The sequence below is a fragment of the Lotus japonicus genome, chromosome 3 (assembly GCF_012489685.1).
Source record: "Lotus japonicus ecotype B-129 chromosome 3, LjGifu_v1.2".
Classification (NCBI taxonomy): Eukaryota; Viridiplantae; Streptophyta; class Magnoliopsida; order Fabales; family Fabaceae; genus Lotus; species Lotus japonicus.
In genome coordinates, this window is record NC_080043.1 from 69,098,576 (window position 1) to 69,124,131 (window position 25,556).

At 39.5% G+C, this 25,556-nt stretch overlaps 1 protein-coding gene, 2 non-coding genes and 1 pseudogene across 3 annotated transcripts; 1 reads left to right on the forward strand and 3 right to left on the reverse strand.

Moving 5' to 3' along the window:
* The first annotated feature begins 603 nt into the window (after positions 1-603).
* LOC130745494 (putative disease resistance protein At3g14460) lies at positions 604-6,414 on the forward strand (annotated as a pseudogene).
* An 880-nt stretch (positions 6,415-7,294) lies between these two features.
* LOC130745493 (chlorophyll a-b binding protein 13, chloroplastic-like) lies at positions 7,295-9,367 on the reverse strand. Its single transcript, XM_057597789.1, has 3 exons — positions 9,123-9,367; positions 8,851-9,012; positions 7,295-7,911 (listed from the first exon to the last, which is right to left on the reverse strand). The coding sequence occupies exons 1-3, from the start codon at positions 9,264-9,266 to the stop codon at positions 7,402-7,404; spliced, it is 816 nt and encodes a 271-aa protein (XP_057453772.1). The 5' UTR covers positions 9,267-9,367; the 3' UTR covers positions 7,295-7,401.
* Positions 9,368-9,986: 619 nt separating this feature from the next.
* On the reverse strand, positions 9,987-10,059 carry TRNAF-GAA (transfer RNA phenylalanine (anticodon GAA)). The gene has a single exon. It is a non-coding gene; the product is annotated as a tRNA-Phe (tRNA).
* Positions 10,060-10,082: 23 nt separating this feature from the next.
* Positions 10,083-10,155, reverse strand: TRNAF-GAA (transfer RNA phenylalanine (anticodon GAA)). Its single transcript has one exon. It is a non-coding gene; the product is annotated as a tRNA-Phe (tRNA).
* Between the last annotated feature and the right edge of the window lie 15,401 nt (positions 10,156-25,556).

Here is a 25,556-nt window from a genome sequence, read left to right on the forward strand (position 1 = left end):
ACAATTGTATTGTATATTTTACCACTTGAATATCGCGGTGAAAAAAGTTAGTATGTATCCTCTGGATGGAAGGGCATTCAAAGTTAACATCTCCTAATCATTGTACATATATTTGGTACTGAGTGCTCCATGTTAATGCTTCCAACTCAATCAACATGGGGGTATCTCAAAATGATGTATATAAAGTAAAGAGTTGTTCTATCTCTGGTTTTCCCATCAACACACCATGACTAGAAAGAAGGTGAAACTCGCGATCATAAGCAATAACTCAGCGAGGAAGGCGACATTCAAGAAAAGGAAGAAGGATCTAATGAGGAAGGTTTGTGAACTCAGCACACTTTGCGGGATAGAAGCATGTGCTATAGTTTATAGTCCCTATGATTCTTAAGCAGAGGTTTGGGCATCCCCAAAATTGGGAGTCCAAGGAGTGCTTGCCTAGTTCATGAGAATGCCTGAATTGGAGCAGAGCAAGAAGATGGTGAACCAAGAGAGTTTTCTGAGACAGTATTCAAAAGGCCAAAGAGCAGGTGAAGAAACAGAGGAAGGATAACAGGGAAAAGGAGATAACACAACTCATGTTTCAGGTTTTATACTCTTACATTACTTCTAACATTTCACCTCATGCTTAAGCATATAATTAATCATATACACCAAGCTTGTTGACTCAATGGCATAATGGCTAGCTGTAAACATATTTACTATAGCAGCCAGTTCCATCATAATAATTTTGGTGGAAGTTACAGATTGAACATATACAACCAAGTAACCAACAGGTGAACTGTAGAAGAAAGCCTTGCAACATCTCAGCACAAAAACTGGGGTCGCTTAGAAACAGCATAGGAAGAGAGAGGAAACTTCACATAGATTAAAGTGTTGGTAAATAATTAAATAATAAAGAATCTACCCGTGACTATTCTCTCAGCACTGGTCATTGGTGCTTGCGTGCATTACTGACTTTTTTTGTCTGGAAGACTGAACATTTATTGGTTAGCTGCAAATCAACGCAAGTGGTGTTACTTTTTACTAACCCTCCCTAAAATCATTCAGAAAATACCATCTGATTAGCCTTAACACTTTCTTTCTGCATTGAGCCATTGGCATAAGCTGCTGCAATTCTCTACTCACTCTCTTTCTTTCTTGCTGCCATGGCGCTTGAACTCCTTGGAGGTGCTCTTGCTTCTGCTTTCTTTCAGGCCACATTTGACAGGCTTGCTTCTGCTGATATTTTGGCCTACTTTCGTGGAAGAAAACTCAATGAGAAGCTGCTCAAAAAGCTCCACATCATGCTGATGTCCATTAATGCTGTTGTTGATGATGCAGAGCTAAAGCAGATCAGAAATGGAAATGTGAAAGCATGGCTTGATGCTGTCAAAGCTGCTGCCTTTGATGCAGAGGATCTCTTGGATGAAATAAACACTCAACTCTCCTGGTGCAAGCAAGAAGCTGAATCTCAGTCCAGTGCTAGCAAGGTATGGAATTTCTTCAATGCTAATGTCACTTCATTTGACAAAGAAATTGAACCAAGGATGCAAGAAATCCTTGACAACCTGGAATTTCTTGCAACACAAAAGGATATACTAGGTCTGAGAGAGGGAGCTGGTTTTGGTGGTGGATCAAGTAGGCAAGTGTCACACAAATTGCCATCAACATCGTTGCTGAGTGAAACTGTTATATATGGCAGAGATAATGACAAAGAAATTGTATTTAATTGGTTGTTGTCTGACACTGAGAATGATAACCATCAGTTGTCCATAATTTCTATTGTGGGTATGGGAGGCATGGGTAAGACCACTCTTGCCCAACATTTATACAATGACCAAAGGATGGAGGGTAAATTTGATATCAAAGCTTGGGTTTGTGCTTCAGATGAATTTGATGTTATTAAGGTGACAAGAGCAATTCTTGAGGAAATCACTGGATCAACTGATGACAGCACAGAGCTTAATATGCTTCAGGTAAAGCTGAAGCAAAAGTTGATGGGGAAGAGGTTTCTTCTTGTTCTGGATGACGTTTGGAACGAAGATCGTATGAAGTGGGAATCTCTGCGAGCTCCTTTTAATGGTTCTTCTCAGGGAAGCAAAATTCTGGTAACCACACGCAGTATGAAAGTTTCTTCAATCATGCGATCAAATCAGACACATCAGCTAGAGAAATTACAAGAAGAATATTGTTGGCAATTGTTCTCTAAACATGCATTCCTAGATGAAAATTCTCAATCAAATCTCGACTTTGAGGAGGTTGGTATACAAATAGTTAAAAAATGCAAAGGCTTGCCTCTGGCTTTGAAAACTATAGGAAATCTCTTATACATGAAACCGTCTTCACTGTCAAATAACCACTTAATCCCAAAAGCTTAAGCTTTTGGGTAAGGGCAACTTTAATGGTTTTATATTATATTTTAACACGCCCCCTCACGCAAGAGCCCTTTGGGCTTGAAGCGTGGACAAATGCACAGGCCCACCTACCAAGTGCTTAATTAAATTCCACTTTTTAATTAGAAAGTGAGGGGAGCGAGGATCGAACTCTAGACCTCTCGGTCATAAAGGCTCTGATACCATGTCAAATAACCACTTAATCCCAAAAGCTTAAGCTTTTGGGTAAGGGCAACTTTAATGGTTTTATATTATATTCTAACATTCACGGGAATGGGAAATGATATTGACAAGTGAGGTATGGGAGATACCCGAAGCGGATAGCAATATTATCCCGGCTTTAATATTGAGCTATCAATACCTTCCTTCTCATCTCAAGAAATGTTTTGCTTATTGTTCTATATTCCCCAAAGATTGTGAGTTTGAAAAGGAGGATTTAATTCTATTATGGATGGCTCAAAATTTTCTCAAATGCCCTCAAGCAGGTAAGAGTTTAGAAAGAGTGAGTGAAGAGTACTTTGATGATTTGTTATCGAGGTCTTTTTTCAACATTCAAGTACAGATCCAAAGCAATTTATCATGCATGACCTTCTCAATGATTTAGCAAAATATGTATCTGGGGATTTTGTTTACAGGTTGGAGGATGAAGAAGCACAAAATATATCAAAAGTGACTCGTCATTTTTCATTTTTAAGAAGGATATATGAAGCTTCCAACAGATTTGATGCCTTATACAATGCCAGTAGATTTCGAACATTTCTACCATTAGGTAGGAATGCCAAACTATCTACATGGGATTATTTCTGGATGCCTGAGACGTTGGTGCATGTATTGGTTTCCATGTTTAAGTTCTTACGTGCCTTATCTTTTTCTGGTTACGCGATATGTGAGCTTCCTAACACCATAGGCAATCTTACACAGCTCCATTATCTAGACCTATCTTGGACCAACATACAAAAGCTACCACATTCAATATGTTTGCTCTATAACTTACAGACATTGAAGTTGAATGATTGTCGATTTTTGGAAGAGCTTCCCTTGAATTTGCATAAACTCACTAATTTGCGCTATCTCGATTTTAGTAGAACTAAGGTGAGAAAAATGCCAATGCATTTTGGAAAATTAAATAATCTTCAAGTATTGAGTTCGTTTTACGTTGGAAAAGGTAAGGAGTCCAATATTCAGCCGTTAAGTGTACTCAATCTTCATGGAGGCTTATCAATTTCAGAGCTGCAGAATATTGTCAATCCCTTGGATGCATTAGCAGCAAATTTGAAAAATAAAGTACACCTCGTGAAGCTTGATTTAGAGTGGAAGGAAAATGATGATGATTCACAAAAGGGAAGGGAAGTTCTTGAAAATCTGCAACCTTGCAAACACTTGAAGGAGCTGGCAGTAAGGAACTACGGTGGTACACGATTTCCATATTGGATTGGAAATAATTCATTATCCAATGTGGTGTCCTTAACACTGAGCAATTGTGAAAATTGTGTGATATTGCCTTCCTTTGGGCTGTTGTCATCTCTCAAGCAACTGTCAATTATTGGGCTCCATGGGGTAGTGGTAATTGGTGGGGAGTTTTATGGGAATGGGAGTAGCTCTTCTACTATTCCATTTGCGTCATTGGAAACCTTAGTCTTCCACAATATGAAAGAATTGGAAGAGTGGGAATGTGAAATTGTGGGGGGTGTTTTTTCCACGCCTCCAAGAGCTTTCTGTGAGCAATTGTCCCAATCTGAAAGAGCATTTGCCAGAGCAGCTTCCATCTTTGAGGAAATTAACTATTTATGATTGCAGAGAGCTTGTGACTTTCTTACCATGGGCTCCAGCCATTCAAGAATTGGATCTAAAAAACTGTGGGAAGCTTCAATTTGGTTATCATCCCTCTACTTTGCAAAGACTCAGCATTGGTGGAGATGGCTTGGAAGGATCCTTACTTGAAAGGATTAGGCACACCATATCTGATACCTCTCTTGTTGAATTGAGAATTTATGATTGCCCAAATATGAATATTCCCTTACTCCATTGCTACAATTTCCTTGTATCATTGGATATCACTGGTAGCTGTGAATCTTTGAAGACATTTCCGCTGGATTTCTTCCCCAAACTCCATTCTCTCTATCTGCGGCGGTGCCAGAATCTTGAAATGATTACACAGGATGAGCATGGTCATAATCTCAGGAAGCTGACAATCCGTTGGTGCCCTAAATTTGAATCATTTCCTAATGGAGGACTTTCTGCACCCAGGCTGGAGTGGTTTGACATTGGTGGATTGGAGAATTTAAGGTCATTGCCTGAATGCATGCATATCCTCCTTCCATCTCTTAATATGCTCTGGATAGATGATTGTCCACAACTGGAGTCGTTCTCTGATGCAGGTTTGCCGCCAAACCTAGAAACTTTGGCTCTCCCCAAACTTCCTATGGTCTCACTCAAACAGGCTTTGGCAACCACCACTTCTCTGCTTCGCTTGTTTATTACATCAATGGATGATGTGGAGTCTTTTCCTGATGAAGGGTTGCTGCCACACTCTCTCAATTACCTGGACATCTCCAATTTTCAAAATCTTAAAAAGTTGGACTACAGGGGTCTCTGCCACCTCCCCTCTCTCACAGAATTGCGTCTTTCTGACTGCTCTGGACTCCAATGCTTGCCGGAGGAGGGTCTCCCTAAATCTATTTCAACACTATCTATTAGACGCATGTGTCCATTGCTCAAACAGCGTTGCCAGAAACCACATGGTGAAGACTGGGGGAAGATTAGTCACAGTAAATTGATATTTATTGATCACGAGTTAGTAACATGAAGTACAAGTTCTAAATGAGGTGCACCCATTGTTGTATTCTCTACTTTTGATCCGGTACCTGCCATGCACAGACACAAATATCTGTACTAGTTTGAATTTCAAATTCAATATCTCTATAGCTTTTGAAGTATACAATCTTGTTTATTAGAAATATTTTTATCTCTATTTTGTTAGAACCAACAGCAGCATAACTTAAACCTAACTTGCTTACTATTTGTTAAAGGAGGAGGACTTAACCTGCACAAACAAGATGACTTCTGGAAATATTATATCAATTTTTGCATATTGTTTTGGTATATCTTAATTCAGGCCTTGATAGATTTACTTTAGAATTGTATCTTTTTTTTAGCTAGGCCTAGAACGGGCGAGATGAGTGAGATGGGTATGATATTGTAGGATTAGCATGGTATGTATCATTCCACAGTATCAGTAAGATATAATTAGAAATCTTGTAAAGGGAGTTGGACAATATCTGTATTACAACATACTGATTAATTGTAACAGAAATTAGTTGCTTAGTTAGTAAGTAACAATTAGTTAGAATCCTAGTTTTTTAATTGTCCCTGATCTCAAAGTTAGTGTATTCACTAGCCTATATATATAGCTTTGAATTCTTTTTCTGTTTAACTCATTCATTCATAACAAGTTCCAGAATCTTGTTAATTTGTAGGATAGACCACACTTTTAAGAAGCTGAAAGTTTCACCTTATTTTTCTAAACCTCATGTTTTTCCTCCTCTGTTAGCTGGCTCACTAACTTGAATATGATCATTAAAATGTTTCTAAACATGTGTTTTTCTCTCTTCGTAGCTCCTACTTTATTTAATTGAAGTTTGGTTTTAAGTTCTTCCTTTCCCCTTTAAAGAGCTGTATACAGACTACCTAAGTAGAAGGCAAAGAGGTGACATTAAATGTTCATCAGCCATTTTATTTACTAAATTAATTTTTTTTTTGACACATTAATTTTTTACTTTGCAGCATATCAAATTATATGTGTAATCCGTCGCGGCTTATTGTACCTTGAGTTTATATTCTTTTAAATTATGGATTTTTTTTTGTTTTGACTGTTATTTTTCGTGCTCTGGTTGGTTTTGTAGATTGGTGTACTGGAGGATAATAGAAAACAGGTTTTGCAGGGAGTACTTGGGATTCAAAAATACTTCCGTGGTCATCAAGCTAGCAGCTATTTATGTGATGTATATAAAATAAAGAGATGTTCTATCTCTGGTTTTCTCGTCACCACACCATGACTAGAAAGAAGGTGAAACTCGCGTTCTAAGCAATGACTCAGCGAGGAAGGCGACATTCAAGAAAAAGAAGAAGGGTCTAATGAAGAAGGTTAAGGAACTCAGCACCCTTTGCGGCATTGAAGCATGTGCTATAGTTTATAGTCCCTATGGTCTCAACCAGAGGTTTGGGTATCCCCAAAATTGGATGCCAAGCAGTGCTTGCCAAGTTCATGAGAATCCCTGAATTGGAGCAGAGCAAGAAGATGGTGAACCAAGATAGTTTTCTGAGAAACAAAGGAAGGATAACAGGGAAAAGGAGATAACACAACTCATGTTTCAGGTTTTACTTATTTATTATTTTAGGGAACCTAGGGATTCAAACAAGAATTGAAAAACAAGCTATATTGTGGTCTTTCTTTGAAAAACTTGCCTGTTTGGACTGCATAAAATAGTCATGCATGCATCTTGGTTTTTAAAAACCAGACAAAATTCTAGAATAAATAAACTATCCTCTTGTTAAGGGTAACATTTACCAAATCAATACCTTTGAAATCATTATAATTGCCAAATTCACCTACACTACACTTATTCTTAAACTACCACAACACCTTCCATTTGGTCCAGTATTGAAACAACCATGCTCCAGATTTGCTATCCACTTCACCAAATCACCAAATTGAAGAAGCAAGATAACAAGAAAGAAGTAAACGTGGAATTGGCAAATGGGAAGCCTTGCTAAAGGACCCGATTAAGTGACATTAAGTTTTTGAAACTACATACAATAGCCACTCAAAAGTACATTTCACGTTTGATAGTTTAACGTTTGACATTAAGTTCTTGATTTAATGTTGCTAGGCCAACTCATTTGATAGTTTAAACGGATTAAAGTGAACCAGAAAAAAAAGTACACTAAACTGACACATATTATGATAATATTCTACAAACAAAATTCCATGTCATGCCATTCATACAAAACAAGCTTATGGAAATAATTTTCAAGAACCAGGCACAAACTTGGTAGCATAGACCCAAGCATTGTTAGCCACAGGGTCATCAAGGTGATCCAATAGGTTCTCCAGTGGTCCCTTCCCGGTGACAATGGCTTGGACAAAGAAACCAAACATGGAGAACATGGCCAACCTTCCATTCTTGATCTCCTTAACCTTAAGCTCAGCAAAAGTGACAGGGTCATCAGCAAGGCCAAGAGGGTCAAAGTACTGTCCACCAGGGTAGAGGTTGTTGCCCTCTCCAACTCCCGGAAGGCCGTTGATCCGGAATCCTTCAACAAGACCCATGAGCACAACTTGGAAGGCTAGCACTGCTAGGATGCTCTGTGCATGAACAAGGTTGGGATTCCCCAAGTAGTCAAGGCCACCTTCTGAGAATATCTGAGCTCCAGCTTTGAACCAAACTGGCTCTTTGAAGTCCACTCTAACCCACTTTTCAAGTACTTCAGGGGTGATGCAGCCTAGTGCTCCAAGCATGGCCCAACGTCCATGAATCACCTTGTTTCAGATAAGAATTTAGCATATCTTACAATAACAGATTAAATCAATGATAAATCATATTTGTTCTTTTATGGTTGCTTTTTACAACAAAAAAGAAAATTCTTACTGCAGAAGAGAAATTTCAGTTCAGGATTTCTGGTGGTTTTCCTAGCACTAGCTGTTTCTTAAGACTAGACCATCACTATATTTGTTTCGGGAAATAATATCACTTTAGAACCTACTAAGTGAATGTTTGAATCAAGTTAAAGTGAGTTGAAAATGAAGTTATTTATGTTCTAATACATTTAGGAAAAAAAATGATTTTTGTAGGGTAATGTTAAATTCAGTTATAAAATCCTACAATTGATTTTTTAACGTGGAAGCTACTCTATCTAGCTTCTATGCAGAATTGATTTTGGGACTGAAATCAATTCTCCAAAATGACACTTAAACATCTATGTGCATGTTTGGATATATGGTTTATTTCCAAGATGGAAGGAGAACTGATTATGGGACAAGCTACTCCTAGTACCTTTTATGGTAGCCAGAATTGATTCCAGAAGATCGGAACGTGAATCCAAACATGCCTTGTATTGTCATTCAAAAGTGATTTTACTCAATGAGAAATGATTTTGAGGGGAATCAAGCACTCACTAAAGGTATCAGCAAATGAAAATAACTCTTTTTAATGATAAAGAAGGGATTGTTTGTGCAGATAAAACTAATGCGATTTTTCTCTTAGAACCATTGAACAGTTAAATCTTTTGGGGTGTAAATTCTCTAAGAAGCTTTAAGTTATTAGGTAAAGAAACATTAATGATTTCATGTAAGCATAAATGCAATACATATTATGAACAAAATTTCTCATGAGCTTAAGTTGATAGGTGAAGATACATTAGTAGCTTTAATAAAAGGAATAATAAGAAGAAGGCACACTATATAGACTAATAAACTAACCTCAAGAGCCCTGTTCCTGGCAAATGCTTCAGGATCAGCAGACAATCCAGCAGTGTCCCATCCATAGTCCCCTGGGAATTCTCCAGTCAAGTATGAAGGGGTCTGAGCTGAAAAGGGTCCTAAGTATTTCACTCTGTCTGGTCCATACCACAATTCATTTCCCTGCTCATTCATCAACACTCCATAAGCAACACAACACAACCAGTAAACTAAAAGTCAGTGAGAATTGAGAAAGAATGTGAAAAGTGGCCACTTTTTCATCATAAAAGTACCATGGTGTATTTCCCAGGTCCCATGGAGACAACATCTCTAAGAGGGTTGGTGTTGGTTCCCCTACTTTGACCAAGGAAAGGGGTTGGTTTAAGAACAGTGCTGGTGCTTGCTGTGGCTGCCATCAGTGTTGCTGCCAATGCCATGGCTTCCAAGTACTTCACTTGAATCCTTAATTCACCTGAAGAAAAGACAATGTGTGGTGTGCATGTAACATCATATATTCATATGTACTATGTAGGGAAAGAAAATCAGAGGGATGTGTGGCTAGGAAGGAACACAAGAGTGGAAAGTTTGTGGTGGAGCAACCAATCAGAAGGCTTTAAAGGATTTTTATCTCCAGCTCATATCATTCTATCCAAATTTTATCATTTACTCAGCAAATTGTCTTTTATTGTTTTAAAGAGAAATAATTAGTGTAAAGTACTTAATTTCAAAGGGATATATGACACACTTAATTTCAAATCATAAATGTATTTCAAATTTAGAATGGCACACTTTTTTTAGGCATATGATCACAGAATCAAATATAAACATGGAATTGGAAATGCCGGAAATATATTCTATATATATTTTTTTTAACAATTTAGACTTATTTTCTATTTCACAAACGTTATCTAATATTATGGAACTTTAACTAAAAAAGAAAAACAAGAAATTAGCAGCTATCATTTTTTCCTTAATTTTTATATTAAAAAGGTATATTTATAATTTTACAAATTACACATATTCAATCATAACCGTTTGTATTTCTTGATAATATACCCCGTGGCTTTAAGTAGTTGTATATTCATTGTTGGACCACTCAATATGCTAGTGTGTTTTTTATTATTTCTTCTCGTCTCATTGGAAAATGAAAAAGATTATGCGGTGAGCGTGGATCGAACACGCGACCTTCAGATCTTCAGTCTGACGCTCTCCCAACTGAGCTATCCCCGCTTGTTGGAAAATGAAAAAGATTATGCGGTGAGCGTGGATCGAACACGCGACCTTCAGATCTTCAGTCTAACGCTCTCCCAACTGAGCTATCCCCGCTTGGTGATGACTACACTGGGTTATTTATATTTATATATTATATATTGTTATCATTACTTGAATTTGCCTGTTTACTTTTTAGGATAAGTTTTGGTTGAAACTCCTCCCACACCTCCATCTTATAAAAAAGGAAGAAAACAGAAAAATTAGAGATATGACAGGTTTGATTGAAAAATAAGAGGAAGATAGAAAGAGAAAGTGAGTAAAAATGAAATTGAAGAGAAATTGGAGTGTGCATAAATCAAAACTTTTACTTTCAACTTTCAGTTTTGTTGGGAACACAAATCGCTTATAATTTATAACTCTTTCTCATTTTTATCTTTTGTATATATTTTTTATTTACTCGTCTTTATTATCAAGTGTCTCTAAGTTTTTTTTTATCAACAAAGAAATTGTATTAAAGGGATGCACAAGGAATGCTCCAAAACCAAAATACAATAGAAGAGGAAAGAAGTGAAAGCTCAAAGGGGAATAGCTAAACAACTCAATTGACCAAGGAACAGAATGGTCTTTAAGTATATTTACTTTCCAAGTTTCTTTTATCATATTTTAGTTAAACGACTAATCAGTAATCATAAGGTGTGGTGTAGTGGTTATCTTGATTTATCCCTTAACTACAACATTAAGAGTTTGATCCTCGCTTGTGAGACTGAAATGCATATTATGGCCAACAGTTTATCACTTAATTTAGTTATATATATGGGCAAAAAAAAAATACTAATAACTTACACAAAGTTATAAATATAAAATATTAATATTTTTAAAAGTGATATGAACATCTAAAATTGATTTAGTTATGTGAACTATATTTACTCGTAGTGACATAAAAAGTTAATTTTTTTGAAATTCAGTAATTTGTTTTGTATATACTTACTGGATGACCCGAACCCAACCAAATTGAATATAATTAGTTTGGATTGGTTCGAATTCGTTGAATTTTTAGACTAAGCAGAGCTAAACCCAATTAAATTTGATTGGCTCAAATTCTATTTTAGTCCAAACCTGAACCAACTCAACTCGTAAACACCCCCATATATATATCTAGAGTTGTAAGTGTTCATTTTTCCTGAGACCAGGGGCGTGGGAAAGATATTGTAATCATCTACAATTACAATTAGAGTGACCAACACAATTAGAGTGACCAACACAAAATTCTAATGTTTGGATAGCCAAATTACATGTCAAAGTAGCTATATTACATGTAGTTATAGATATTTGCTTTGTATGAAATCAGCAACATTTAAAAGATATTATTTTCATATATAACTCTCATGAAAGGATTAAATTATGGTTCAAATGTTTGGATAATCAAAAGACACGTCAAAATTGGTAAGAAAAATAAAATATACATTAAAAATTCAACATTTAGTAACTCTTCAATTAGTCCCACATTACTTAAGTTTCACTCATCTTGTCTCGCCCTTTCCTATATAAAGGATATAAGTTCTCATGTTTTATTTATAAAAAAATTCAAGAAAAGCTAATACGAATGTCTAAGTTTAACATTCATTTGAGTGAGAGTTCACATTTTTTCGGGGAGGATTATTGTTGCGTTAAGTTAGGCTTATGTAAACATTTTCACTACTCACTTATGATTTAAGTTCTCTTTATCCCATTTCTTCGTTAGTTTTAATTTATAGTTTGTGTAATTTATTTTTTAACTTATTTTATGTTCTTTTATTCTTAATTAATGGACTGGGCGGGACATAAAGAAGATTATGCCCGCCCAAAATGAACAATAAATGATTGAAGACAGTCACGGCGGGAAGTATGATACAACGAGCTCCTCTGCCCTTCCTTAGATGATGGACCCACAAGCCAGCTGGAAGATTCCTTTGGATTTGTCTTATATGTACGGAGATTTGGGCCCTGATTGTCAGGCCCAAATTTAGGAAAAGTCCATGTCATGACTCCACCCTCTATAAAAGGGAAGGTCATCAGCTTGTACAACTTAACTTTTTAGCATTAATGAGAATATTCCTTTTACGATAACATTGCTATTTTGAGTGCTCTGCTAGGGTTTACTTTCTGCCATTATCTTACGTAGGCTTTCCCTAGTACAGAACATTGGCGCCGTCTGTGGCTCTGACCTAGATCTTCCGGTGACAGAAGGCAGGAGTTACGAGCCATGGAGACTCGTTCATGCGGCGTGGGTCGACGTGATCATCGCCGGCGCGGTGGTGGTCGACACGGCGGCCGCGGCGGTGGACGGAACAACAACCGTCCCATACTGGACGAGCGAGAGCAGGAAGCTTCCTCGGAGGGGGTCCACTCAGTGGCGCCGTCGCCAGCGTCGCTGGTGAATGTAGCTCCGGGAAGACCTTCAGATCTGATCGCTAAATCAGATCCAGGCGTTCGGCGGCGTTCAACGCCGCCTGACTACGTGAACTTAGAAGATCTTAAAACCACTGCTCCACGGAGAGCGCAGGAGGCAGTGACAGGTATCACGCCTGCGGCTTTGCAACAAATGTTAGATACCTTACAGAAGGTGCAGTCCCAAAACGAGCAGTTGCAAGCCCAAGTTGAGTATCTTACTCAGAGGCAAGATTTCAAGCAGGGACAACGTCTGGAGGCGGAGGACGTAGTTGAATTTCAACCTTTTGTTCCAGCCATCACCAAGGTGGACATACCAAAGCACCTGCAAACCATGGCATTGGACGCCTTTTCGGGCGAATCTGATCCTATGGAGCACCTGAGGTATTTCAACACTAAAATGGTGATCGGCGGGGCAACGGATGCGATAAAGTGCCGATTATTGCCTTCCACGTTCAAGGGCATGGCGATGCAATGGTTCATCCGACAACCGCCCTTTTCCATCGATAACTTCACTGACCTGTCTACTAAGTTTCTGACTCAATTCTCCGCCAATAAAACCACAAAAGCAACAATGTTTGATCTTATCAGCATTCATCAGCAACCAGGCGAGAAATTAAAAACCTACATGGCACGATTCAGCAAGATGGCGGTGCAGTTGGAGGAGGATAACCCGGATGTATGCTTGGCATCGTTCAAAAATGGCCTTCGGGCGGGAGATTTGAATAGAGACCTAACAAGGCGGCCGGCGAAAGATATGATGGATCTTCGTGCTCGCGTTCAGGAATTCATATTGATTGAACAAGATGATCAGAAGAAGCAAGAAAGAGAGGAAGGACGCAAGCAGTCTCAGTCGGGCGGTGTTTCACAGGAGAAACCCAAGGCGGGGAAGGAAACCAGGGTAGCGCAAACCCCCCGTGTACCAAGACCGGGACCATATCAAAATTCCAAACCTGGCTTCCAAAATACATGGCACAGAAATTCCCAAGGTCCCACTGCAGCCACAACTGGTCAGCATGGTGCTTCGCCAGCGCCAGTCCCACTTACTAAGTTGAATGCACCCTTAAGTACCATTTTAAGGGCAGTCGGGCAGACAAACGTTGTGCAGTATCCGCCACCACCACGACGGCCCCCGGCTAATGTGGATACCAATAGGTGGTGCGAATACCACAAGGCGTTGGGGCATACGACAGATAATTGTTGGAACTTGAGGCGGGAAATTGATCGCTTAATTAAGGCTGGCCATTTGGCAAATTTTGTTAAAGACACAACAACGCCAGAGGCCGCAAAGATAACTCACGGGGACAAAGGCAAAGGGAAGGAGATGGTTGAAGAGTTGGGCGATCCTGTCGGAGAATGCACATCTATTGCAGGAGGATTCGGTGGGGGTGCAATTTCAAGTAAGGCTAGAAAACGCTATGTGGCGGCGGTACACTCAGTACATGAGGCGAACGAAGGCGAGTGTTGGGTGAATCATTCCCCTATTATATTTACCCCTCAGGATTTCGCGCATGTGATCCCCCATGACAACGATCCAATTGTGGTAACAATCAGGGTTAACAATTATGTGACGAAGAAAGTATTTTTAGACCAGGGATCTTCGGCGGATATCATTTATGGAGATGCCTTTGATCGCCTGGGGTTGAAAGAATCAGACTTGAGGCCGTATAAGGGAACCTTGGTAGGATTTACAGGGGACCGTGTCACTGTGAGGGGATATGTGGAAATACCAACTGCCTTTGGCGAAGGAGAGTTCGTAAAGAAATTTCAAGTGAAGGACTTAGTCTTGGCGTGCAGAGCCAATTACAATGTACTCTTGGGGCGAGACACCCTCAACAAGCTATGTGCGGTCATTTCAACTGCTCATTTGACTGTTAAATATCCGGCCTGCAATGGAAAGGTTGGGGTATTGCATGTGGACCAAAATGCAGCAAGAGAATGTTATTTACGAAGTGTGGCGCTTTATGGGCGTAAGGCTGCCAAAGAAAGTCACAGAATCACAGAAATCTTTCCACAAGAGGGATTTAGTTTGGATCCAAGAGACGATGCTGATGATTTCCGCCCACAACCTCTGGAAGAAACCAAGCAAGTGCAAATTAAGGATAAATTTTTAAAGATTGGTAGCAGTTTAACAAAGGAGCAAGAGGAAAGATTGATCACCCTACTGGGTGATAATTTGGATCTCTTTGCATGGACGATCAATGATGTACCAAGGATTGACCCCAGTGTGATCACTCACAAATTGGCCATACGACCAGGGGCGACCCCAATGAGTGAAGAAAAGAATAAGGCTGTACAATTAGAGACTGAGAAACTAATCAAGGCCCGCTTCATCCGTGAGGTGCAGTACCCAACATGGCTCGCCAATGTTGTGATGGTCAAAAAATCCAATGGGAAATGGCGAATGTGCACAGACTACACAAGATTGAACAAAGTGTGTCCCAAAGATTCGTTTCCACTTCCCAATGTTGATAAGCTTGTGGATGGAGCGTCGGGAAATGAACTTTTAAGTCTCATGGATGCTTACTCGGGCTACAATCAAATCATGATGCATCCATCGGATGAAGAAAGTACAGCATTTATGACCAATCAGGCGAATTATTGTTACAAGACAATGCCTTTTGGTTTGAAGAACGCAGGAGCCACGTATCAACGGCTCATGGACAAAATTTTTTCAAGACAAGTAAGCAGGAATATGGAGGTATATGTGGATGACATGATTGTGAAGTCCGCCAGGGCTGGTGATCATGGCGGCGATCTTAAGGAAGCATTTGCTCAATTAAGAACATATCAAATGAAGTTAAATCCTGAGAAGTGCTCCTTTGGGATCCAGGGAGGAAAGTTCTTGGGATTTATGTTAACCTCAAGAGGGATAGAAGTGAATCCGGACAAGGGGAAGGCGATCTTGGAAATGAAAAGCCCAACAAGTGTAAAAGAGGTGCAACGTCTAACAGGACGAATGACCGCTTTATCACGTTTTTTGCCAATGGCGGGTGACAAAGCAGCCCCATTTTTCACATGTTTAAAAAAGAATTCAAAGTTTCAGTGGACAGAGGAATGTGAACAAGCTTTTACCAAGTTAAAAGAAACATTAGCAACATTACCGGTACTCTCCAAGCCAACGCCAGGCGTCCCCTTAATACTTTATTTAGCGGCCACTGACAAGGCAATGAGTACGGTGTTGCTTCAGGAAGAAGGAAGTAAGCAGAAGGTTGTATATTTCGTCAGCCATACTTTGCAGGGGGCGGAGTTGCGGTACCAGAAAATTGAAAAGGCGGCTTTGGCGATTTTGAAAACAGCAAGGCGCCTCAGGCCTTATTTCCAAAGTTTCCAAGTAAAAGTTAAAACTGATGTTCCCTTACGGTAGGTATTACAGAAGCCTGATTTATCAGGACGATTGGTCAGCTGGTCAGTAGAATTATCAGAGTATGACATACAATATGAGCCGAGGGGCCAAGTCACAATCCAGAGTTTGATCGACTTCGTGGCGGAGTTAACACCCACGGAAGGCGAGAAAACTCAAGGGGAATGGGTCTTATCTGTGGATGGGTCCTCCAACAACACTGGAAGTGGGGCTAGGATAACCATTGAAAGTCCAGATAAAATGATAATCGAACAGCCTCTAAAATTCGAGTTCAAGGCAAGCAACAACCAATCTGAATATGAGGCTCTGATCGCCGGTTTAAGGCTAGCCATTGAATTAGGAGTCCAAAAGTTATTCATCAAAGGAGATTCACAGTTAGTGGTTAAACAGGTAAAGGGCGAGTATCAGGTGAAAGACCCACAACTTTCCAAATACTTGGAAGTGGTGCACAGATTAATGATGGAAATCAAAGACATTAGAATAGAGCATGTCCAGAGGGGTCAAAATGAGAGGGCTGATGTGCTGGCAAAATTGGCAAGTACAGGGCGATTGGGCAATTACCAAACAGTCATCCAAGAAACCCTGCCTCGCCCGAGTATTGATTTAGTGGAAGTGAAGTTCAAAGCAGTAAAGTCAATAAGTGAAGGCGAGCCTTCATGGATGGAATCAATCAAGATTTTTCTACAGAATCCTCCACAGGGTGACGACTTGAACTCAAGAGCAAAACGTAGAGAGGTCAGTTTCTATACATTGGTAGATGGTGAGTTATATCGGCGAGGCATTATGTCTCCCATGCTGAAGTGTGTGGACACCAAGGATGCCCCGGGAATAATGGCGGAAGTCCACGAGGGAGTATGCTCCAGTCATATTGGTGGGCGATCCTTGGCAGTAAAGGTTTTGAGAGCAGGATTCTACTGGCCCACAATGAAGAAGGACTGTCTAGAATATGTTAAGAAATGTGAAAAATGTCAAGTCTTTTCTGACTTACATAAGGCTCCGCCGGAGGAATTAACCACCATGATGGCGCCTTGGCCATTTGCTTTATGGGGGACTGACATTTTGGGACCATTCCCAGTAGCAAAGGCACAAATGAAGTATATCATCGTGGCGGTTGATTACTTCACCAAATGGATAGAAGCTGAAGCAGTGGCGACTATCACGGCAGCCAAGGTCAAGAATTTCCTGTGGCGAAGAATTGTGTGCAGATTTGGGGTTCCCATGGCTTTGGTAATGGACAATGGGACTCAATTTACAAGTAATGTCACCCGGGAATTTTGCGCAGAAATGGGAATTGAAATGAGATTTGCCTCGGTAGAACACCCACAAACCAATGGACAGGCCGAGTCAGCTAACAAAGTTATTTTGAAAGGTTTAAAAAAGAAGCTGGATGAAGCAAAAGGGCTTTGGGCGGAGGAACTACCAGGCGTTCTTTGGGCATATAACACCACTGAGCAGTTGTAAGACCCAAGTTTTTTAAGCTTATGCTAAGTGAATAAACTTCTTATTCACGATTAGGGTTGATGTATCGTGAAGGGAAACCTGAACTAGAGTTTACCAAATGAAATAAATTTATGAAGGAGAAAGTTCAGGAAAAGTCTGAGGATCGTATGGATGTCGATAAAAGTTATAGCACGATCGTTATACGCTTAAACCTAGGGCGAAACCCGAATAAATAGCTAGTTTTTCACTTTTAGGCACGATAGCAGTTAATTCCAAAAATCTTCAGAGAAATGTTAGCACTTCTCTTTTTCCATATATCAAAATCGTTTCGAGGCGAAACTCTAGGATCTACGAACGTCCGATTCCAATCATCGGAAGTTTGCCGAAACCGAAACCCTGGTATTTCAAAACCCTAGAATTTCTCGACAATGAAGACTTTATCTATTCAGAGCTTCAAATGAATATTCTACACGCGTACACCCATTTCTCTTGATGATTTCAATCTTTCTTCAGAAGGAAGTTTTCCATTCCGACATTCGATGCAAAAAGCAACTTATCGGGTAAAATAGTTTTACACCGACTTTGCACCGACTTTGCATTAGTTGCCAAAAATACAAGGAGACATCTTCTTAGCTTAGGAATTCCTTTGCCAAAACATATCTAATAATTCACGGAGAATGACGCCGGAAAAATCAGATTCGCGAAACTTTCATTTTCCCGCGAATTACCATTTTCTATATATAGCAAGAAAGGTGAGAAAAATTACAAGAACTCCTCCATTTTCTCTCCAAGGCCGCGAGCTCCATAGAAGGAAGAGGAAGAAGAGCTTTTCTTCAAACCTTGCTTGATCGTCGATCAATCAGTTGCTACTTCAAGGTTTCGAGGTATAGTCGCTAATCCTTACCTCCGATCGCTTTTTCCATAGCTTTTCTGTAGAGTTTTCTGAGCGGATAGTTTATGGGTTTTTGCAAAATTATCCTGAATCTTTCATTTCTGATTCTAAACCTCTTCTATGTATGCCCAAGATCACTTCTGCCGGATTAGATTTTCCGTTATGTCGCCGGAATTCCGCCGGAATCAATTTGAACCTAAAATACCCATTTTATGTAGTTTTTGAGTAAAGTTCCAACCTCTAGGCTGAAAACTATCGCCTTAGCTTAGTGCTAGTAGGATTAGTTGTCATAAACGTCGTTGGTGACGTCCCTGCAAAATTTTATTTTTGGGATTTCAGTTTTGAAAATCCTAAGTTAAAAATCATGACCAAAATACCTCTGCGACAGTTTTTGATCCGATAATTTTTCCGAGTTCAGAATACCCTTAGTTACGGCTTATGAAAGCATAGGAACCAAGTTTGATCGAAGAAAAATCGAACCCTACAATTACCTATAGTGGCCGAGAGCTATAAGGGGGGAGGAGGAAATTTCCTTTTCCGAAAACTTGTCTTTTCGCGCTAGATTATCGTACCTTAGAGTATAGATTACTTCGAGTAACCTTAGTAAGCATCGATAGCTTAGTTTCCGATAGATTCTGATTGATTTTTTGTGGTTTTGTTCTAAAGGTGATTTTGAGGAATTTCCTGAGGATCAACACCTTGCTTGTGAAGAAGAGTTTGAAGTTTTTGCTGGAGAACCTTCAGGTGAGGGCTTCTCACTGAATCTCTAGTTAATGCTTAGGGTCGATATTTCGACATTGTTTACTGTTTATGCACTGAGATGGTGTGTGATTGAAAATGTTTTCTGAGGCTTCGGCTGACAATGTAGATGATTCATCTACTGAATGTTTTTGAAGATTGACTTACATGCTATGTGCTATGTGGGTAATCTAGGATGTGTGGTGCATGCTTTATATGCTAAGTGCTAAGTGTTTATGATGCGATTTATTGATATATGACATGTTGTTGATTGTGATGATTTAAATATGCTTTACACTGAAAATCTGAGATTCTGAATGGTGAGAATAGCGGGCAGGTCATGCCGATTTTATTTTGAGAGTTTTGAGAAAGTTTGATAGGACGAACGAGGTTCGGGCCTTGTATAGGGTTTATGGATCGAGACATTCTCTGGAGTCATTTGGGGATTCGAAGATCCCGAGAACTTATAGGAATTGCGATAAGACTAAAAATGATATTATTTTGAAAAGAAAATTCATAAGACATTAAACAACCTCTAAATCTTTAAGTAAGGGTAATAATCTCGAAAGGAGGCTTTGGATGAAAATCATAGTTTGGAAAACGAGAAGTGTCGTCGGATCCAAGTGTTGAGTCTGTTGTTGTTGTGCTGTTGGAGCAGCGTTGGTTGTTGTGCTGTTGGAGCAGCGTTGGTTGTTGTGCTGTTGGAGCAGCGATGTTGTTGGGCTATCCTGGGGATAAGTCCGGGGAACCGTTAGTTCCCGAGCATGTGATACTCTTGTGCTGTTGGAGCAGCGTTGTGTGTTGTGAAGTGTGTCTTTTGTCGCAGAATCGACTTTACCTTAGGGTAAGCTTTTAGAGACTTTAACTTCCCTAGAACACGTGGCGACGTGTCGAGTGAGGACGGAGACGTTGTTTGACTAATCATTTTGCATACATGCAACATTAATGAGGTATTAACACAGGACGTACTCTGGACCTCGTCGGTTTCCAAAATGGTCATAAGACCCGGAATGCTGTGAAAGAGCGTTTGTAGACGTCTCTTGTAGCAGACCGAAATGGCAGACCTACGGGTTACGGCTGATCTGGCTACCTTGGTTTGGTGTAAGAGACACGCGGGCGGAAATGGTCCCACCGTTGCTGGTGCTAGGATTGATCCGTTGATGTCCATCCCAGAGGCACGCGAGCGGAAATGGTCCCACCGTTGCTGGTGCTAGGATTGACTCGTTGTTGTCCATACCTTTGCTTGGTGTAAGAGGCACGCGGGCAGAAATGGTCCCACCGTTGCTGGTGCTAGGATTGATCCGTTTTGATGCCCATCCGTTTCCGGATTGCATATTGGTTGACTGGGTTAACCTGCATACATATCACGCAACATGCATACTGACTTAGTTGATGAGTGTGGTTGCTATTTGATAAACTTACTTGGAACATGCTAAATGTTATTATTGTCATTATGATTTGGTGGAACATGCAACCCTAGGAATGATATCTCTAGTTATAAGCCTAAGTGGCTATATATTATTTGTACCTATTGGGTTTATTATCTACATAGTTCTTTAGAGTTGACCCTCGCGTCTTCTGTGTGTGTTTTGGCGGACAACGCCTTTTGTCAGATGAGTATTGCGGACTGGTTCACCATGGTTTACCCTTCGGGGGAAACTAGGTTGGGATGCTGGAACAGGAGCGCGTCGCGGTAGCGAGAGGATGACGGATGGTGTACATAGACTAGGTCGTTCTGGATTTCAAATTCGGACGACGATCATGCTAGCATGTAGGTTTTGGTGCTGGTGTGAGCTCCTCAAGATGGGATTAGTGTAGGAGTAGAGTCTTAGCTCTGAACATCATTTGTTTCTTTTGGGACAGGGTAGCTTCCCACCTATAGCTTTTGTGTGGTTTCTTAACAGGAATCACAGAGAGTTGGTTGGACTTAGGAGGTCTTGCTTCAGGCCGATGGGCCAGCTGATTTTCAGTTTTGAGGGATGGTGTTGCGGACACTTCACCTTTATTTTCAGTCTGTACATATTGCCTTCGGGCGCTACACTTTTCTTTCCGTCACTGGAGGTTTACTCGTGACGAGGTTAGTACTACAGCGGGGGCTGTTTATGTATTATATATTAGTTCTGATTTTGTTATTGTTGGGTTTTATTTAATTCAGTCTCGTCTTAGTTATTATCAAAAAAAATATTCACGTTTTTCCGCATTAAGTTTACTTTTGGTTACTAAAGTGACGCCACCGAAATCGGGGTGTTACATTGTGGTATCAGAGCACGGTCGAGTCTTTCGGGAGTTGTTGGGGAATATGTCTTCTGTGCTAGGTTGTGTGACTCTGCAAAGAGTGAAAATTGATTGTCTGCAAGCGATTTTTCGCTTAAAAATTGATTGAAGTTATTGCTTAATCATATGGTATAGTTATGGAAATGCTATCTTATGATGAGTACTAACTGTTTGTCTAACTTAACAGAACGATGGTAACTTTCTAACCATTCTTTCTCATTTCAGTATAATATATTCCATTACTCTCGTAGCGTGTGCAAACACACCTAACTTATTTATACTGTCTAAGCTTGGACCTTATAGTTATTACGCCTACTAATACCTTATTTGAACGTAGCTCGTATTTTAGCTATAGAAGTACCCGAGGTTTAAGATAACGCGTTAAGCCTAGAAAGTCGTCTTGTACCGATGCGTCTGACCAGAAGCTAGAAGCTAAGGAATGAATCTTAGAGAGATTTCGTATGGATATTATACCTATGATGTCGGGAGTGTGTAGTTCCGAAGCGACATCATTGAGGATTTAATATCAAGATATTTGTGACTATTGGATGATAGGAACTCATTGACTGATCCAGTAGGTTTTTCTAGATTCCACCTTCGATGTATTAGGTCTGATCAACTTAATATTGAGGGGGTGATATTCGGAATCACAGCTGGCTATGGACTTTGATAGAAGGATTGGTAAGATTAACTTGATCTGATCGAAGATTAGTTGAATTTGGGAGGAAAGTTCGTGTTAAGCACTTGATTGTACAAGATTAAGAATTGAACCTTTGGAAGTTGATGATTGTCGTTTAGACATTAATTGGTTGGTTCGTGTGATTACTCCAAGTAGAAGTAGACTCAGTCAAAAGATTTAATATTGGAAACATATTAGGTATTTTCTCGGAAGTTATGAAGTCATAGGTTATGTGATTACAGAGTGGAATTGTTAGAGACCAAATAGGTTGGATTTAATCAGGTTATAGATGATAGCTTGATAAGTAGCAAGATGGAGAAGAATTAACTTTGAACTAGATTGTTGTAGTCGAGTTCGAGGAATAAGTTTTGCTAAGTACATGATTAATTTGTGGAGACATTATAGTCTTAAGAAATGAATTTTCCCTTGAAAAGTGTTAAAGGGTCAAAGGACATTACCGATGCAAACTAGATAAAAGTTTAGATTTTAAGCCCAGGAAGTTTAACTTGAATGTGTAAGACTTAGAGAATCGTCAGGAGTTTTCGGGAGTGACTAAGTGTTGAATCAATGATTAAGTAGAAAAAGAAAGTTTTAGCATAAGTTGAATCCTTGAGGTTGTTGATATGGATTTCAAAGAAAATATGCTCAGATTACTAAGTGAGATTTACTAAGTTGGATTGGAATCTTAGGGTTAAGATTGACCTTGAGAGTTGAGAATCACGTACGAGTAGGAGATTGGAGATCTGAAGATGAGTTGCGGATTAAGACCTTGAGGTATAGTATAAGAGAGATCTTGAAGTAAAGAAATTCTGAGTTGTGTAGAGTGTTAAAGGTGGTTATAAGTTGGTAATCGATTGATGTTGATTATGAGACTGCGGACATAATGAACCATGTGATAAGATTTGAATGATGTTAGCATAACAAGTTATGACTATGGATATCAAGATCCAGTTATGAGTGTGAGAACGTGACGACACTTATCAGGTTGTTTGGGTAAGCGGAGGAGTTATAGTTTTAAGAAATGGATATTCACTTAAGAAGTATTGAGGGATTAAGAAGTTTATCGACGAGATGGTAATCAAGTTACAAGAAGGAAAGTGTTAGTATTAAGATGAATACTTGAAGTTATCATATTTGGACAGGCTACTCAGAGTCTAATAGTGAATGGAACTTTGTCATGGATTTCGGTGATGCATGCTAGAGTTAGCAAGTGAATTTTGCTCAGTTGAATAAGAATCCTATGATTAAGATTGACTTAGGGAGTTGAAAATCATGTATGAATAAGGGATGTAGTGGTGATAGCAGTTACGATAGTAGTTAAACCTCAGAAGGTTGGAGGATCGGATGATAAAATGACTAGTTAAGACCTTTGAGGTACAGTTATGAACTGATCTTCTAGAGGATAAGTCTCGATTTATGCGAAGCGTTAGGAATTTCAGTAAGTCTAAATTGGTTTGAGTAAGGAAGGTCTTGAGGACGGAGACAACAATAATGGATTGTTAGATAATAAGAGGATGATTAGCTTGTGAGTGGTCGATGAATTGATGATAAAGGGGATGAGTCTTGTCATATACAAGGTATTAAGACTCATGGTCGAGTTTTAATTTGAATGATGACTAAGTAGAAGATTGATTTCATGGTGCGAGCGACGATATTTACGGAGTTGGAAGTGACATTAATGGATTATTAGATTCCAACGTAATGTTTCGTCTAGGAGTGATCAAGCGATTGAGTTGAGTTTTGGATCATGAGTGCACGTCACGAGGACAAGTTGAGCATTCACTCCGGAGCGTAGAGATGTACCGAGTTTCTAAACAACATTTTGGACGAACAAAAGCGAAGGAACGAGTGGTTAATGTTGTGCAATTGCACGAGTGCCAACAAGTATTACTTCAAACGGAGACCCAACGCAAGTGGTCGAACCGGACAACATAGAGTTGGAAGATGATATGTCTTTTGAGACGCCGTCGAACCAGCATTGGGGCTAAAAGAGTGAAACAATCGAAGGGAAAGCAGAGTGTTTTAGTGAAAAGTTATTTGGAACAAAGACACGGACGGTGCTATATGGGTATTAGAAGAAAAGATCAAGGAATAATATCCAGAACTTTTACGGACCCTTAAGTTTCGAGGACGAAACTTTCTTTTTGGAGGGTAGTAATGTAAGACCCAAGTTTTTTAAGCTTATGCTAAGTGAATAAACTTCTTATTCACGATTAGGGTTGATGTATCGTGAAGGGAAACCTGAACTAGAGTTTACCAAATGAAATAAATTTATGAAGGAGAAAGTTCAGGAAAAGTCTGAGGATCGTATGGATGTCGATAAAAGTTATAGCACGATCGTTATACGCTTAAACCTAGGGCGAAACCCGAATAAATAGCTAGTTTTTCACTTTTAGGCACGATAGCAGTTAATTCCAAAAATCTTCAGAGAAATGTTAGCACTTCTCTTTTCCATATATCAAAATCGTTTCGAGGCGAAACTCTAGGATCTACGAACGTCCGATTCCAATCATCGGAAGTTTGCCGAAACCGAAACCCTGGTATTTCAAAACCCTAGAATTTCTCGACAATGAAGACTTTATCTATTCAGAGCTTCAAATGAATATTCTACACGCGTACACCCATTTCTCTTGATGATTTCAATCTTTCTTCAGAAGGAAGTTTTCCATTCCGACATTCGATGCAAAAAGCAACTTATCGGGTAAAATAGTTTTACACCGACTTTGCACCGACTTTGCATTAGTTGCCAAAAATACAAGGAGACATCTTCTTAGCTTAGGAATTCCTTTGCCAAAACATATCTAATAATTCACGGAGAATGACGCCGGAAAAATCAGATTCGCGAAACTTTCATTTTCCCGCGAATTACCATTTTCTATATATAGCAAGAAAGGTGAGAAAAATTACAAGAACTCCTCCATTTTCTCTCCAAGGCCGCGAGCTCCATAGAAGGAAGAGGAAGAAGAGCTTTTCTTCAAACCTTGCTTGATCGTCGATCAATCAGTTGCTACTTCAAGGTTTCGAGGTATAGTCGCTAATCCTTACCTCCGATCGCTTTTTCCATAGCTTTTCTGTAGAGTTTTTTGAGCGGATAGTTTATGGGTTTTTGCAAAATTATCCTGAATCTTTCATTTCTGATTCTAAACCTCTTCTATGTATGCCCAAGATCACTTCTGCCGGATTAGATTTTCCGTTATGTCGCCGGAATTCCGCCGGAATCAATTTGAACCTAAAATACCCATTTTATGTAGTTTTTGAGTAAAGTTCCAACCTCTAGGCTGAAAACTATCGCCTTAGCTTAGTGCTAGTAGGATTAGTTGTCATAAACGTCGTTGGTGACGTCCCTGCAAAATTTTATTTTTGGGATTTCAGTTTTGAAAATCCTAAGTTAAAAATCATGACCAAAATACCCCTGCGACAGTTTTTGATCCGATAATTTTTCCGAGTTCAGAATACCCTTAGTTACGGCTTATGAAAGCATAGGAACCAAGTTTGATCGAAGAAAAATCGAACCCTACAATTACCTATAGTGGCCGAGAGCTATAAGGGGGAGGAGGAAATTCCTTTTCCGAAAACTTGTCTTTTCGCGCTAGATTATCGTACCTTAGAGTATAGATTACTTCGAGTAACCTTAGTAAGCATCGATAGCTTAGTTTCCGATAGATTCTGATTGATTTTTTGTGGTTTTGTTCTAAAGGTGA

What these genes read in the sequence shown, in the direction of transcription:
- LOC130745493 (XM_057597789.1), bottom strand. Translation starts at nt 9,266, where the DNA reads ATGGCATTGGCAGCAACACTGATGGCAGCCACAGCAAGCACCAGCACT. An exon ending in GACCTGGGAAATACACCATG is followed by an intron (nt 9,013 to 9,122) that starts GTACTTTTATGA and finishes ATGAATGAGCAG; the next exon opens with GGAAATGAATTGTGGTATGG. An exon ending in CCAGGAACAGGGCTCTTGAG is followed by an intron (nt 7,912 to 8,850) that starts GTTAGTTTATTA and finishes ATCTGAAACAAG; the next exon opens with GTGATTCATGGACGTTGGGC.